Raw genomic sequence first — 16170 nt, forward strand, 5'->3', positions numbered from 1 at the left:
AACTTGAATTTCCTAGCAATGAAACAATGTGTATGTGCATGTCCATCTGTATGTGCGTGTATGTGCATGTCCATCTGTATGTGCGTGTATAATGTACAGGCAGAGGAAGGAACAGGCAAGTGCAGAAAACACTTGTGTCCCCTTATCCTAAGAGGATAGAACATGTATGTGTCAGCTGAAGAGAGAGGAGGGAACATGTATGTGTCAGCTGAGGAAAGAGGAGGGAACATGTATGTGTCAGCTGAGGAAAGAGGAGGGAACATGTATGTGTCAGCTGAGGAAAGAGGAGGGAACATGTATGTGTCAGCTGAAGAGAGAGGATAGAACATGTATGTGTCAGCTGAAGAGAGAGGAGGGAACATGCATGTGTCAGCTGAAGAGAGAGGAGGGAACATGTATGTGTCAGCTAAGGAGAGAGGAGGGAACACGTATGTGTCAGCTGAGGAAAGAGGAGGGAACATGTATGTGTCAGCTAAGGAGAGAGGAGGGAACACGTATGTGTCAGCTGAGGAAAGAGGAAAGAACATGTATGTGTCAGCTGAAGAGAGAGGAGGGAACATGTATGTGTCAGCTGAAGAGAGAGGAGGGAACATGTATGTGTCAGCTGAGGAAAGAGGAGGGAACACGTATGTGTCAGCTAAGGAGAGAGGAGGGAACACGTATGTGTCAGCTGAGGAAAGAGGAGGGAACATGTATGTGTCAGCTGAAGAGAGAGGAGGGAACATGTATGTGTCAGCTGAGGAAAGAGGAGGGAACATGTATGTGTCAGCTAAGGAGAGAGGAGGGAACATGTATGTGTCAGCTGAAGAGAGAGGAGGGAACATGTATGTGTCAGCTGAGGAAAGAGGAGGGAACATGTATGTGTCAGCTGAAGAGAGAGGATAGAACATGTATGTGTCAGCTAAGGAGAGAGGAGGGAACATGTATGTGTCAGCTGAAGAGAGAGGAGGGAACATGTATGTGTCAGCTAAGGAGAGAGTAGGGAATATGTATGTGTCGGCTAACGAGAGAGGAGGGAACATGTATGTGTCAGCTGAAGAGAGAGGAGGGAACATGTATGTGTCAGCTGAAGAGAGAGGATAGAACATGTATGTGTCAGCTGAAGAGAGAGGAGGGAACATGCATGTGTCAGCTGAAGAGAGAGGAGGGAACATGTATGTGTCAGCTGAGGAAAGAGGAGGGAACATGTATGTGTCAGCTGAAGAGAGAGGATAGAACATGTATGTGTCAGCTGAAGAGAGAGGAGGGAACATGCATGTGTCAGCTGAAGAGAGAGGAGGGAACATGTATGTGTCAGCTAAGGAGAGAGGAGGGAACACGTATGTGTCAGCTGAGGAAAGAGGAGGGAACATGTATGTGTCAGCTAAGGAGAGAGGAGGGAACACGTATGTGTCAGCTGAGGAAAGAGGAAAGAACATGTATGTGTCAGCTGAAGAGAGAGGAGGGAACATGTATGTGTCAGCTGAAGAGAGAGGAGGGAACATGTATGTGTCAGCTGAGGAAAGAGGAGGGAACACGTATGTGTCAGCTAAGGAGAGAGGAGGGAACACGTATGTGTCAGCTGAGGAAAGAGGAGGGAACATGTATGTGTCAGCTGAAGAGAGAGGAGGGAACATGTATGTGTCAGCTGAAGAGAGAGGAGGGAACATGTATGTGTCAGCTAAGGAGAGAGTAGGGAATATGTATGTGTCAGCTAACGAGAGAGGAGGGAACACGTATGTGTCAGCTGAGGAAAGAGGAGGGAACATGTATGTGTCAGCTGAAGAGAGAGGAGGGAACATGTATGTGTCAGCTGAAGAGAGAGGAGGGAACATGTATGTGTCAGCTGAAGAGAGAGGAGGGAACATGTATGTGTCAGCTAAGGAGAGAGTAGGGAATATGTATGTGTCAGCTAACGAGAGAGGAGGGAACACGTATGTGTCAGCTGAAGAGAGAGGAGGGAACATGTATGTGTCAGCTGAAGAGAGAGGAGGGAACATGTATGTGTCAGCTGAGGAAAGAGGAGGGAACACGTATGTGTCAGCTAAGGAGAGAGGAGGGAACACGTATGTGTCAGCTGAGGAAAGAGGAGGGAACATGTATGTGTCAGCTGAAGAGAGAGGATAGAACATGTATGTGTCAGCTGAAGAGAGAGGAGGGAACATGTATGTGTCAGCTGAGGAAAGAGGAGGGAACACGTATGTGTCAGCTAAGGAGAGATGAGGGAATATGTATGTGTCGGCTAACGAGAGAGGAGGGAACATGTATGTGTCAGCTGAGGAAAGAGGAGGGAACATGTATGTGTCAGCTGAGGAAAGAGGAGGGAACATGTATGTGTCAGCTGAGGAAAGAGGAGGGAACATGTATGTGTCAGCTGAGGAAAGAGGAGGGAACATGTATGTGTCAGCTGAAGAGAGAGGAGGGAACATGTATGTGTCAGCTAAGGAGAGAGTAGGGAATATGTATGTGTCAGCTAACGAGAGAGGAGGGGACACGTATGTGTCAGCTGAAGAGAGAGGAGGGAACATGTATGTGTCAGCTGAAGAGAGAGGAGGGAACATGTATGTGTCAGCTGAGGAAAGAGGATAGAACATGTATGTGTCAGCTGAAGAGAGAGGAGGGAACATGTATGTGTCAGCTGAGGAAAGAGGAGGGAACACGTATGTGTCAGCTAAGGAGAGAGGAGGGAACACGTATGTGTCAGCTGAGGAAAGAGGAGGGAACATGTATGTGTCAGCTGAAGAGAGAGGATAGAACATGTATGTGTCAGCTGAAGAGAGAGGAGGGAACATGTATGTGTCAGCTGAGGAAAGAGGAGGGAACACGTATGTGTCAGCTAAGGAGAGAGGAGGGAACATGTATGTGTCAGCTGAGGAAAGAGGAGGGAACATGTATGTGTCAGCTGAAGAGAGAGGAGGGAACATGTATGTGTCAGCTGAGGAAAGAGGAGGGAACATGTATGTGTCAGCTGAGGAAAGAGGAGGGAACATGTATGTGTCAGCTGAAGAGAGAGGAGGGAACACGTATGTGTCAGCTAAGGAGAGAGGAGGGAACATGTGTCAGCTGAGGAGAGAGGAGGGAACACGTATGTGTCAGCTGAGGAAAGAGGAGGGAACATGTATGTGTCAGCTAAGGAGAGAGGAGGGAACACGTATGTGTCAGCTAAGGAGAGAGGAGGGAACATGTATGTGTCAGCTAAGGAGAGAGGAGGGAACATGTATGTGTCAGCTAAGGAGAGAGGAGGGAATATGTGTCAGCTGAGGAGAGAGGAGGGAACACGTATGTGTCAGCTGAGGAAAGAGGAGGGAACATGTATGTGTCAGCTAAGGAGAGAGGAGGGAACATGTATGTGTCAGCTAAGGAGAGAGGAGGGAACACGTATGTGTCAGCTAAGGAGAGAGGAGGGAACATGTATGTGTCAGCTAAGGAGAGAGGAGGGAACATGTATGTGTCAGCTGAGGAAAGAGGAGGGAACATGTATGTGTCAGCTAAGGAGAGAGGAGGGAACATGTATGTGTCAGCTAAGGAGAGAGGAGGGAACACGTATGTGTCAGCTAAGGAGAGAGGAGGGAACATGTATGTGTCAGCTAAGGAGAGAGGAGGGAACATGTATGTGTCAGCTAAGGAGAGAGGAGGGAATATGTATGTGTCAGCTAAGGAGAGAGGAGGGAACATGTATGTGTCAGCTGAAGAGAGAGGAGGGAACATGTATGTGTCAGCTGAGGAAAGAGGAGGGAACATGTATGTGTCAGCTGAGGAAAGAGGAGGGAACATGTATGTGTCAGCTGAAGAGAGAGGAGGGAACACGTATGTGTCAGCTAAGGAGAGAGGAGGGAACATGTGTCAGCTGAGGAGAGAGGAGGGAACACGTATGTGTCAGCTGAGGAAAGAGAAGGGAACATGTATGTGTCAGCTAAGGAGAGAGGAGGGAACATGTATGTGTCAGCTAAGGAGAGAGGAGGGAACACGTATGTGTCAGCTAAGGAGAGAGGAGGGAACATGTATGTGTCAGCTAAGGAGAGAGGAGGGAATATGTGTCAGCTGAGGAGAGAGGAGGGAACACGTATGTGTCAGCTGAGGAAAGAGGAGGGAACATGTATGTGTCAGCTAAGGAGAGAGGAGGGAACATGTATGTGTCAGCTAAGGAGAGAGGAGGGAACACGTATGTGTCAGCTAAGGAGAGAGGAGGGAACATGTATGTGTCAGCTAAGGAGAGAGGAGGGAACATGTATGTGTCAGCTGAGGAAAGAGGAGGGAACATGTATGTGTCAGCTAAGGAGAGAGGAGGGAACATGTATGTGTCAGCTAAGGAGAGAGGAGGGAACACGTATGTGTCAGCTAAGGAGAGAGGAGGGAACATGTATGTGTCAGCTAAGGAGAGAGGAGGGAACATGTATGTGTCAGCTAAGGAGAGAGGAGGGAATATGTATGTGTCAGCTAAGGAGAGAGGAGGGAACATGTATGTGTCAGCTGAAGAGAGAGGAGGGAACATGTATGTGTCAGCTGAGGAAAGAGGAGGGAACATGTATGTGTCAGCTGAGGAAAGAGGAGGGAACATGTATGTGTCAGCTGAAGAGAGAGGAGGGAACACGTATGTGTCAGCTAAGGAGAGAGGAGGGAACATGTGTCAGCTGAGGAGAGAGGAGGGAACACGTATGTGTCAGCTGAGGAAAGAGAAGGGAACATGTATGTGTCAGCTAAGGAGAGAGGAGGGAACATGTATGTGTCAGCTAAGGAGAGAGGAGGGAACACGTATGTGTCAGCTAAGGAGAGAGGAGGGAACATGTATGTGTCAGCTAAGGAGAGAGGAGGGAACATGTATGTGTCAGCTAAGGAGAGAGGAGGGAATATGTGTCAGCTGAGGAGAGAGGAGGGAACACGTATGTGTCAGCTGAGGAAAGAGGAGGGAACATGTATGTGTCAGCTAAGGAGAGAGGAGGGAACATGTATGTGTCAGCTAAGGAGAGAGGAGGGAACACGTATGTGTCAGCTAAGGAGAGAGGAGGGAACATGTATGTGTCAGCTAAGGAGAGAGGAGGGAACATGTATGTGTCAGCTGAGGAAAGAGGAGGGAACATGTATGTGTCAGCTAAGGAGAGAGGAGGGAACATGTATGTGTCAGCTAAGGAGAGAGGAGGGAACACGTATGTGTCAGCTAAGGAGAGAGGAGGGAACATGTATGTGTCAGCTAAGGAGAGAGGAGGGAACATGTATGTGTCAGCTAAGGAGAGAGGAGGGAATATGTATGTGTCGGCTAACGAGAGAGGAGGGAACACGTATGTGTCAGCCATGGGGTGGAGGGAGGGGGGAAATGTAGGTGAGGAGGAAATGAGTGAACCCTGTCATGTCCTGTCTCAGGAGGTGGAAGATCTGGACTTTCTCTGGTTCTGTCTGCATTTCCTCATCCAAATGTCTGGTGGGAGACGAGAGCTGATACTGGAACTCCTAATGATTTGTGTGCAGACACACCCATCACACAGGTAGGTACACCACTGTATACAGACACACCCATCACACAGGTAGGTACACCACTGTATACAGACACACCCATCACACAGGTAGGTACACCACTGTATACAGACACACCCATCACACAGGTAGGTACACCACTGTATACAGACACACCCATCACACAGGTAGGTACACCACTGTATACAGACACACCCATCACACAGGTAGGTACACATCTTTATACAGACACACCCATCACACAGGTAGGTACACCACTGTTTACAGACACACCCATCACACAGGTAGGTACACCACTGTATACAGACACACCCATCACACAGGTAGGTACACCACTGTATACAGACACACCCATCACACAGGTAGGTACACATCTTTATACAGACACACCCATCACACAGGTAGGTACACATCTTTATACAGACACACCCATCACACAGGTAGGTACACCACTGTCTACAGACACACCCATCACACAGGTAGGTACACCACTGTTTACATACACACCCATCACACAGGTAGGTACACCACTGTATACAGACACACCCATCACACAGGTAGGTACACATCTTTATACAGACACACCCATCACACAGGTAGGTACACCACTGTTTACAGACACACCCATCACACAGGTAGGTACACCACTGTATACAGACACACCCATCACACAGGTAGGTACACCACTGTATACAGACACACCCATCACACAGGTAGGTACACCACTGTATACAGACACACCCATCACACAGGTAGGTACACCACTGTATACAGACACACCCATCACACAGGTAGGTACACATCTTTATACAGACACACCCATCACACAGGTAGGTACACCACTGTGTACAGACACACCCATCACACAGGTAGGTACACCACTGTATACAGACACACCCATCACACAGGTAGGTACACCACTGTATACAGACACACCCATCACACAGGTAGGTACACCGCTGTTTACAGACACACCCATCACACAGGTAGGTACACCACTGTATACAGACACACCCATCACACAGGTAGGTACACCACTGTATACAGACACACCCATCACACAGGTAGGTACACCACTGTTTACAGACACACCCATCACACAGGTAGGTACACCACTGTATACAGACACACCCATCACACAGGTAGGTACACCACTGTATACAGACACACCCATCACACAGGTAGGTACACATCTTTATACAGACACACCCATCACACAGGTAGGTACACCACTGTTTACAGACACACCCATCACACAGGTAGGTACACCACTGTATACAGACACACCCATCACACAGGTAGGTACACCACTGTATACAGACACACCCATCACACAGGTAGGTACACCACTGTATACAGACACACCCATCACACAGGTAGGTACACCACTGTATACAGACACACCCATCACACAGGTAGGTACACATCTTTATACAGACACACCCATCACACAGGTAGGTACACCACTGTGTACAGACACACCCATCACACAGGTAGGTACACCACTGTATACAGACACACCCATCACACAGGTAGGTACACCACTGTATACAGACACACCCATCACACAGGTAGGTACACCACTGTATACAGACACACCCATCACACAGGTAGGTACACATCTTTATACAGACACACCCATCACACAGTGTAATAGTTTGGGAACCTCAATCAGGTTCAAAATAGATTTCTGCTACTGAGTCTAATTAAATAGGTAATTAGAGTGCATGCACGAGGATATCATAGACTGACACACATTGTTCAGGTAAATGATACTTCCTGTTTATTTCTAATGTACAGCGTATTAAATAGTCAGTAGGCGGTGTCATATGTCAGTAGGCGGTGTCATATGTTAGTAGGCGGTGTCATATGTTAGTAGGCGGTGTCATATGTTAGTAGGCGGTGTCATATGTCAGTAGGCGGTGTCATATGTTAGTAGGCGGTGTCATATGTTAGTAGGCGGTGTCATATGTTAGTAGGCGGTGTCATATGTTAGTAGGCGGTGTCATATGTCAGTAGGCGGTGTCATATGTTAGTAGGCGGTGTCATATGTTAGTATGACATAAGCATAATATTAGCATAATACTGATTATTTGCAGCTTTCTGATTAGTCATGTCCATTATAAGGTGGTCCCCTTCGAGCCAAGGCTCCATCTTTCTTCTAACATTCCATCTCGGTGGTGGGGGGGTATCTAGTAACGGCCATTTTGAGTAAGGAAGACAGGAAAAAAGATATGTACAGAAGAATACACATAGAAAAATAGACATTTTGCTTAATTCACAAGTGTTCATCACATTCCTCACAAGCCCCCCTAAAATGGCGATATTTCTTCTGTCCCTCATACTAAAGTGCCTCCTCACCTGGCCCATACTCCTCCGGAACTTTTTTAGGGCTGTACATAGAGAAGAGCAGTAACTCGTTCACTACCCCCCTCGATACAGCCTGGAGAGGGCAGTCAGGTGCTATCTATCCCTATAACTCTATAGAACTGTGAAATGATGAACAGGGAGTGACTGTAGAGGGGTGAAGGGTTTTTCCTCTTCCATCATAAGGTGGTCTTCTTCTTCTTGGTGGAGAAATGTAGGTGTGCTATTGTCTACAGATTTGCTCATTAGATTCTTTACAAATGGTAGAATACAGCATACAATCAGGGCTAAAAGAACTCGGATTATCAGTACTGTTACTCCTATCTGGGCGAGCGCCTTCTGCCACCCACTCATCCAGCTAAAATATTGATCCCAAGGGTCTGTAATACCGGAGTTCTTCTTCAACTCAAACGACTGATCTTCCAATTTCCTGATAGCTAGAGTAACCTTACCATTTGGACCAGTGTTGTCAGGAATGTATGTGCAACAGGTTCCCGTTTTTTCTATCATTTTACAGACACCTCCTTTCTCAGCTAACACCATGTCTAAGGCCATCCAGTTCTGGAGTGTCATATAGAAAGTGGGGGCTAACTGGTCAGCAATTCCCTGGAGGGCATCCCTGGTGTAATTCACGAATCCCTGTTGGTTATAATATATGTAGTTAATCCAATCTACATTCTTGTTGATGGTTATTATGGGGAGTAAAGACTCAAAACCAGCTTTTACCTGATCCCTTGGCTTTGCATTCATCTGGGACCCCCCTTGGGACCCCTATGGCATCTATGTACTCATGAGAATCAAAGCTTCCAGGGGGAGCTGCTCGCTTCCTCCTGTGGTTGGGTGGCTGGGTCAGTGTATTTATCAGCTGCTCGCTTCCTCCTGTGGTTGGGGGTGGGGTCAGTGGATTTATCAGCTGCTCGCTTCCTCCTGTGGTTGGGGGCTAGCTCAGTGTATTTATCAGCTGCTCGCTTCCTCCTGTGGTTGGGGGCTGGGTCAGTGTATTTATCAGCTGCTCGCTTCCTCCTGTGGTTGGGTGGCTGGGTCAGTGTATTTATCAGCTGCTCGCTTCCTCCTGTGGTTGGGGGCTGGGTCAGTGTATTTATCAGCTGCTCGCTTCCTCCTGTGGTTGGGGGCTAGCTCAGTGTATTTATCAGCTGCTCGCTTCCTCCTGTGGTTGGGGGCTGGGTCAGTGTATTTATCAGCTGCTCGCTTCCTCCTGTGGTTGGGTGCTGGGTCAGTGTATTTATCAGCTGCTCGCTTCCTCCTGTGGTTGGGGGCTGGGTCAGTGTATTTATCAGCTGCTCGCTTCCTCCTGTGGTTGGGTGGTGGGTCAGTGTATTTATCAGCTGCTCGCTTCCTCCTGTGGTTGGGTGCTGGGTCAGTGTATTTATCAGCTGCTCACTTCCTCCTGTGGTTGGGGGCTGGGTCAGTGTATTTATCAGATGCTCGCTTCCTCCTGTGGTTGGGTGGTGGGTCAGTGTATTTATCAGCTGCTCGCTTCCTCCTGTGGTTGGGGGTGGGGTCAGTGGATTTATCAGCTGCTCGCTTCCTCCTGTGGTTGGGGGCTGGGTCAGTGTATTTATCAGCTGCTCGCTTCCTCCTGTGGTTGGGTGGCTGGGTCAGTGTATTTATCAGCTGCTCGCTTCCTCCTGTGGTTGGGGGCTGGGTCAGTGTATTTATCAGCTGCTCGCTTCCTCCTGTGGTTGGGGGCTAGCTCAGTGTATTTATCAGCTGCTCGCTTCCTCCTGTGGTTGGGGGCTGGGTCAGTGTATTTTTCAGCTGCTCGCTTCCTCCTGTGGTTGGGGGCTGGGTCAGTGTATTTATCAGCTGCTCGCTTCCTCCTGTGGTTGGGTGGTGGGTCAGTGTATTTATCAGCTGCTCGCTTCCTCCTGTGGTTGGGTGCTGGGTCAGTGTATTTATCAGCTGCTCGCTTCCTCCTGTGGTTGGGTGCTGGGTCAGTGTATTTATCAGCTGCTCGCTTCCTCCTGTGGTTGGGTGCTGAGTCAGTGTATTTATCAGATGCTCGCTTCCTCCTGTGGTTGGGGGCTGGGTCAGTGTATTTATCAGCTGCTCGCTTCCTCCTGTGGTTGGGGGCGGGGTCAGTGTATTTATCAGCTGCTCGCTTCCTCCTGTGGTTGGGTGGTGGGTCAGTGTATTTATCAGCTGCTCGCTTCCTCCTGTGGTTGGGGGCGGGGTCAGTGTATTTATCAGCTGCTCGCTTCCTCCTGTGGTTGGGGGCGGGGTCAGTGTATTTATCAGCTGCTCGCTTCCTCCTGTGGTTGGGGGCTGGGTCAGTGTATTTATCAGCTGCTCGCTTCCTCCTGTGGTTGGGTGCTGGGTCAGTGTATTTATCAGTTGCTCGCTTCCTCCTGTGGTTGGGTGCTGGGTCAGTGTATTTTTCAGCTGCTCGCTTCCTCCTGTGGTTGGGGGCTGGGTCAGTGTATTTATCAGCTGCTCGCTTCCTCCTGTGGTTGGGGGCTGGGTCAGTGTATTTATCAGCTGCTCGCTTCCTCCTGTGGTTGGGTGGTGGGTCAGTGTATTTATCAGCTGCTCGCTTCCTCCTGTGGTTGGGTGGTGGGTCAGTGTATTTATCAGCTGCTCGCTTCCTCCTGTGGTTGGGGGCTGGGTCAGTGTATTTTTCAGCTGCTCGCTTCCTCCTGTGGTTGGGGGCTGGGTCAGTGTATTTATCAGCTGCTCGCTTCCTCCTGTGGTTGGGTGGTGGGTCAGTGTATTTATCAGCTGCTCGCTTCCTCCTGTGGTTGGGTGGTGGGTCAGTGTATTTATCAGCTGCTCGCTTCCTCCTGTGGTTGGGTGGTGGGTCAGTGTATTTATCAGCTGCTCGCTTCCTCCTGTGGTTGGGTGGCTGGGTCAGTGTATTTATCAGCTGCTCACTTCCTCCTGTGGTTGGGTGCTGAGTCAGTGTATTTATCAGATGCTCGCTTCCTCCTGTGGTTGGGTGGTGGGTCAGTGTATTTATCAGCTGCTCACTTCCTCCTGTGGTTGGGTGCTGAGTCAGTGTATTTATCAGATGCTCGCTTCCTCCTGTGGTTGGGGGCGGGGTCAGTGTATTTATCAGCTGCTCGCTTCCTCCTGTGGTTGGGGGCGGGGTCAGTGTATTTATCAGCTGCTCGCTTCCTCCTGTGGTTGGGGGCTGGGTCAGTGTATTTATCAGCTGCTCGCTTCCTCCTGTGGTTGGGTGCTGGGTCAGTGTATTTATCAGTTGCTCGCTTCCTCCTGTGGTTGGGTGCTGGGTCAGTGTATTTATCAGCTGCTCGCTTCCTCCTGTGGTTGGGTGGTGGGTCAGTGTATTTATCAGCTGCTCACTTCCTCCTGTGGTTGGGTGGTGGGTCAGTGTATTTATCAGCTGCTCACTTCCTCCTGTGGTTGGGGGCGGGGTCAGTGTATTTATCAGCTGCTCGCTTCCTCCTGTGGTTGGGTGCTGGGTCAGTGTATTTATCAGCTGCTCGCTTCCTCCTGTGGTTGGGTGCTGGGTCAGTGTATTTATCAGCTGCTCGCTTCCTCCTGTGGTTGGGTGGTGGGTCAGTGTATTTATCAGCTGCTCGCTTCCTCCTGTGGTTGGGTGGTGGGTCAGTGTATTTATCAGCTGCTCGCTTCCTCCTGTGGTTGGGTGGTGGGTCAGTGTATTTATCAGCTGCTCGCTTCCTCCTGTGGTTGGGTGCTGGGTCAGTGTATTTATCAGCTGCTCGCTTCCTCCTGTGGTTGGGGGCTGGGTCAGTGTATTTATCAGCTGCTCGCTTCCTCCTGTGGTTGGGTGCTGGGTCAGTGTATTTATCAGCTGCTCGCTTCCTCCTGTGGTTGGGTGCTGGGTCAGTGTATTTATCAGCTGCTCGCTTCCTCCTGTGGTTGGGTGGTGGGTCAGTGTATTTATCAGCTGCTCACTTCCTCCTGTGGTTGGGTGCTGGGTCAGTGTGTTTATCAGCTGCTCGCTTCCTCCTGTGGTTGGGGGCGGGGTCAGTGTGTTTATCAGCTGCTCGCTTCCTCCTGTGGTTGGGGGCGGGGTCAGTGTATTTATCAGCTGCTCGCTTCCTCCTGTGGTTGGGGGCTGGGTCAGTGTGTTTATCAGCTGCTCGCTTCCTCCTGTGGTTGGGTGGTGGGTCAGTGTATTTATCAGCTGCTCGCTTCCTCCTGTGGTTGGGTGCTGGGTCAGTGTATTTATCAGCTGCTCGCTTCCTCCTGTGGTTGGGTGCTGGGTCAGTGTATTTATCAGGGGTATTATACTACAAAGATCAAAAAAATAAACGTAACCACTTGTGTGCTGGATGAATTGTACCAAAATGTAGTGACACCATTTGTCTTAGTGATGGCCGCCTGTTGAGTACCTGTTTTGGTGATAATCACCTGCTGAGCTTTTATCAAACTTATTAGAAAAAGGATATACAGCACAATCATTGTGCTGCCAGCAGGATCTTGTCTTCAGGAGATTGGGCTTTCTTGCAGTGAAAGGCGTGTATCCAGGTGCTTCTCCCTTCTAGCTTGACTGATGTAGTTGTAGTTAGCAGCACCTGGAATGGTCCTTCGTATCGGGGATCAAGTGAATTTCTTCACCAACACCCAGTCTCCTGGCTGAAGACTGTGGGTTCCCGAGTCTATCTCTGGATCTGGAATGGAGGAAAATACTCAAGAATGGATATTAGTTAATTCTTTAGACAAACGTGTAACATAACAAGTTAACACATCAGACTGTAACTGCAACTGCTGTGGGAAGTAACAGCCAAGTCTGGGGGCTGAACCAAACAACATTTCATAGGGAGACAGGGCATGTTTCCCCCGGGGGGGGTGTCTGACACTGAACAGGGCAATAGGCAAACTGTCTGGTCAACTCATGTTAGTCTCTTGGGCCATCTTTAACATCCCATCCCATTCATCCTTTCTACCTTCCCCCTACTTTGAGGGTGGTATGGGGTGTGTAAAGCCAACTGAACTCCCAGTGCTGCCCAAATCTCTTTTGTTAGGGTTGCTGTGAAAGCTGGGCCCTGATGGCTCTCTATCACCTCTGGGACCCCAAATCTACATACTATCTCACAAAGTATTTTTTTAGCCGTGGTTTTAGCTGTCATGTTTGTGACTGCGTAGGCCTCTGTCCAGCCTGAGAACATGTCCACCACCACTAGGGCGTATTCATATCGGCCGCTTTTTGGCATCTGTATGTGATCAATTTGTATCCTTTGGAACGGATATAGGGGTTTCGCCAAATGTTTCTGCAGAGTCTTTTCTGTCCTCCCCGGATTGCATTTCGCACATACTGCAAATTAGACGCAGTAGTTTCTGGTTAAGGTGGTTATTCCCAGGGCCCAATAATATTTGCTGATCAGTGAATTCATTAAGTTCTTAGAGAGATGTGCAGGTCCATGTGCCCATTGGACAACTGCTGGATACATATATTTTGGTAAACAGGTTTTCCCTTTCATCAGATACAGATCTCCTTTGTATTCTGCTCCTTTGTCGATCCATTCCAGCCTTTAATCTGTGTGAGCCACCCTTGCATAGAGGCTTGGTATAGTCTGTCAGATGGCACATGCTCTGGGGATTCATTCTCCTGTTCAGCCGCTTCGGCCGTTTTTCGTTGGTTTGTTGCTGCTTGTTTAGCCACTTTATTCACCAAGTGGTTTCCCCTGGCCTCTTGAGAATTCATTTTGCCATGTGCTTTAACCTTCAAGACAGCCACTTGTTCCCGTAGGAGAAGTGCATCCATTAAATCCTTGATGGCAGGACCATGTTTCACCGGTGTTCCGGCCGCTGTCAGGAACCCTCTAGCTCTCTGGATGATACCAAAATCATGAGCTATCTTGAGTCTGTGTAAATGTTGGCTCTTTTGCCTTCTGCTATCTTGCACGCTGCAGTGAGGGCTTGAAGCTCTGCTTCTTGGGCAGATACAGTTGGGGGTAATGCTCCTGCTTGTAGGATTTCAAATTCAGAGCTCACCGCATAACCTGTGTGGTACTTGCCTCCTTCATCTGCATATCTAGAGCCATCCACAAAAAGTGTGTAGTCAGGGTTTTCCAGAGGAATTTCACTCACTGTCGGGAGATATGAGGTTTCCAAGCGCATTATTTCAAGGCAGTCATGTGGAGTATCATAGGGGTCATAGGGGTCTCCTTCTTCACCTTCTCCTTCTCCCCCCTCGAAAAACAGCAGAAGGGTGGCCGGGTTGAGAGTGAGACACCTTTTGGAGGGTCAGGTTGTCAGGAAGTAGGAGGGAGATTTGCAGCCGTAGATGTCTGGCCGCTGGCAGGTGTCAGAGTTGCACCTGATTTAAGATGGCAGCAATGTCATGCGGTGCCAGAAGAAGCAGGGGGTGTGCTAAGACCAGGTCTGAAGTTTTTTGTCTAGGAGTGCTTGGGCAGCAAAGACAGCCCTTAGACAGGAAGGACCACCCCTAGCCACGGGGTCTAGGCGGCAAGAGTAGTAACCAATGGTTCTAGTCCATCCTCCATGTTCCTGAGTCAGGACCCCTGTGGCGTGGCCATTCTTCTCCGACACAAACAGTTTGAAGAGTTTCTCATAATCTGGAAGGCCCAAAGCAGGAGCTGTGGATATTGCTTGCTTCAGCAGAATAAAATGGTCCAGGGCCTCGTTTGACAGGGTAAATGGCACCGACTTGAGAGCATGATAGAGTGGTTGCATGAGGATGGATGCATCAGCATCCATGCCCTGCAGTAAGATATGAGTCCAAGAAAGGCATGCAGTTGTTTAGCTGCTTTTGGTTGAAGAATATTCTGGATTGCAGCTACTCGGTCTGATGAATATTCTGGATTGCAGCTACTCGGTCTGATGTGATATGTCTTGTGCCTTTTAGAAATGCAGTGGCCTAAAAAGGTGACAGTCTTGGAACACCACTGTATTTTCTCTTTGGAGGCCTTACAGCCTTGTTCTGCAAGGTAGCATAGTAGACTTTCTGAATTCTCTTCAGTAGCAGGGTAGTCATCTGCACAAAGGAGAAGATCATCCACATATGAGAAGAGTCACTGTAGGGTGTTCCCGTTGCCATGTATCAAGGACAGAGGCTATGGCTTTGGCAAATTGGCTTGGAGAATTTTGCGCCCCTTGAGGCATAACTGCCCAGGTGTACTGTTTCAGTTCATGAGAAAAAGCAAAGAGGTACCTGCAGGAAGGATGCAGGGGAACACCGTATAAAGCATTTGCCAGGTCCACTACAGTGAAGTACTCAGCTGTTGGAGGTATACCTGATGACAAGGTATGTGAATTTGGCACAATTGGGGTTTCCAACACTGTCGCTTCATTAACTGCTCGGAGGCCTTGGACTATTCTGTATTTTTCAGGTTCTCCTTTTGGGGTCGGTTTTTTTCACTGGGAACAAGGGTGTGTTGCATTCAGAAGTACAGGGTATCAAAGCTCCATTAGACACAAGGGTCTCAACCTGTTTTGAGATAGCTTCGGATTGAGCTGGCTTCAAGGGGTCCAGTCTCTCTGGAGGCGTTGTTTTCTAGGTAGGAGTGCCCCAGGTTTTAGTTGCACCATGACTGGCGGTACCTTTAAGTGATCGTTTGGGCATCCGCATTCCTCTCTGCAGCCCCTGGGTGGGCGCCCTCAAAAATTTAGGCAGTGGCTTGTGGCCTTCTAGGTCACGGTCTGCGGCCTGCTAGGCCATGGGTCCCCAGTGTGTTTAGCTGAAGCCCCCACTCTTCCGTTGGGCATCTGCCGGGCTGAGGGTCCGTGCAATTGTGGCTGGACCCCCACAAACATTTAGGCTGGTCTTGTGGCCTGCTGGGCCATATGGTCAGCTTGGCACCTCCCTTGGACCGGGTGGTGCTGTGGGGGCACTTCATTTTTTAATGAAAGTCTTGCCGTCATTAATGTGTGGGGCACTTGACTTGTTTTAGCGAGGGTACTCTGCCTGCGCATCAGCGTCACGGTGGGCAGCCCCCTTTTAAGGGGACTATGTCCTATTATGTCCTCTATGGAGGGCGACCCCCTTGTTTTTTGCGGGGTCTAATAGGTGGTCTATTTGTGGACCCTTTGCCAGCGTCCCCTTTGCGGGATCGCAGTCGATGGCCTCCCCTGATTGTTATGTTTTCAGGGTGAGCTCAATGTATTGTGACACTACTGGGTCTGCGTCCATGCGACTTGAGTTCTCAGATAGTGAGAATGATTCCTCTGCTCCTCTAGCCGTGCTTAAATAGGTGCTTTTGGATGCACTGGTGTGTCAGTGCATGAAACTTTAAGAATGGAGGTTGCGGTTGATGCAGCGTCGGAGGCACCGGTTCCTTTTGGCACCCACAGGCCCTCCAAAGCAGCGAGGGTGTTCCTCTTTCCGCTTACCTTGACAACATTGTCACAAACAGTGGGGTTGTCCAAAACGCAGTGGTTGCTAGG

At 49.3% G+C, this 16170-nt stretch overlaps 1 protein-coding gene across 1 annotated transcript in view; it reads left to right on the forward strand.

Moving 5' to 3' along the window:
* The window catches only part of LOC309543484 (uncharacterized protein), a gene marked incomplete at its 3' end in the record, with an annotated part of 66739 nt that overhangs the window by 335 nt on the left and 50234 nt on the right, over positions 1–16170 (forward strand). Inside the window, exon 2 of the mRNA XM_082275963.1 lies at positions 5338–5459. Coding sequence (XP_082132089.1) covers positions 5338–5459 — 122 coding nt within the window. The remainder of the gene's footprint in view (positions 1–5337; positions 5460–16170) is intronic.

This window comes from Pelophylax lessonae (assembly GCF_965119305.1).
Source record: "Pelophylax lessonae genome assembly, contig: HAP1_SCAFFOLD_77, whole genome shotgun sequence".
NCBI classification, from domain to species: domain Eukaryota; kingdom Metazoa; phylum Chordata; class Amphibia; order Anura; family Ranidae; genus Pelophylax; species Pelophylax lessonae.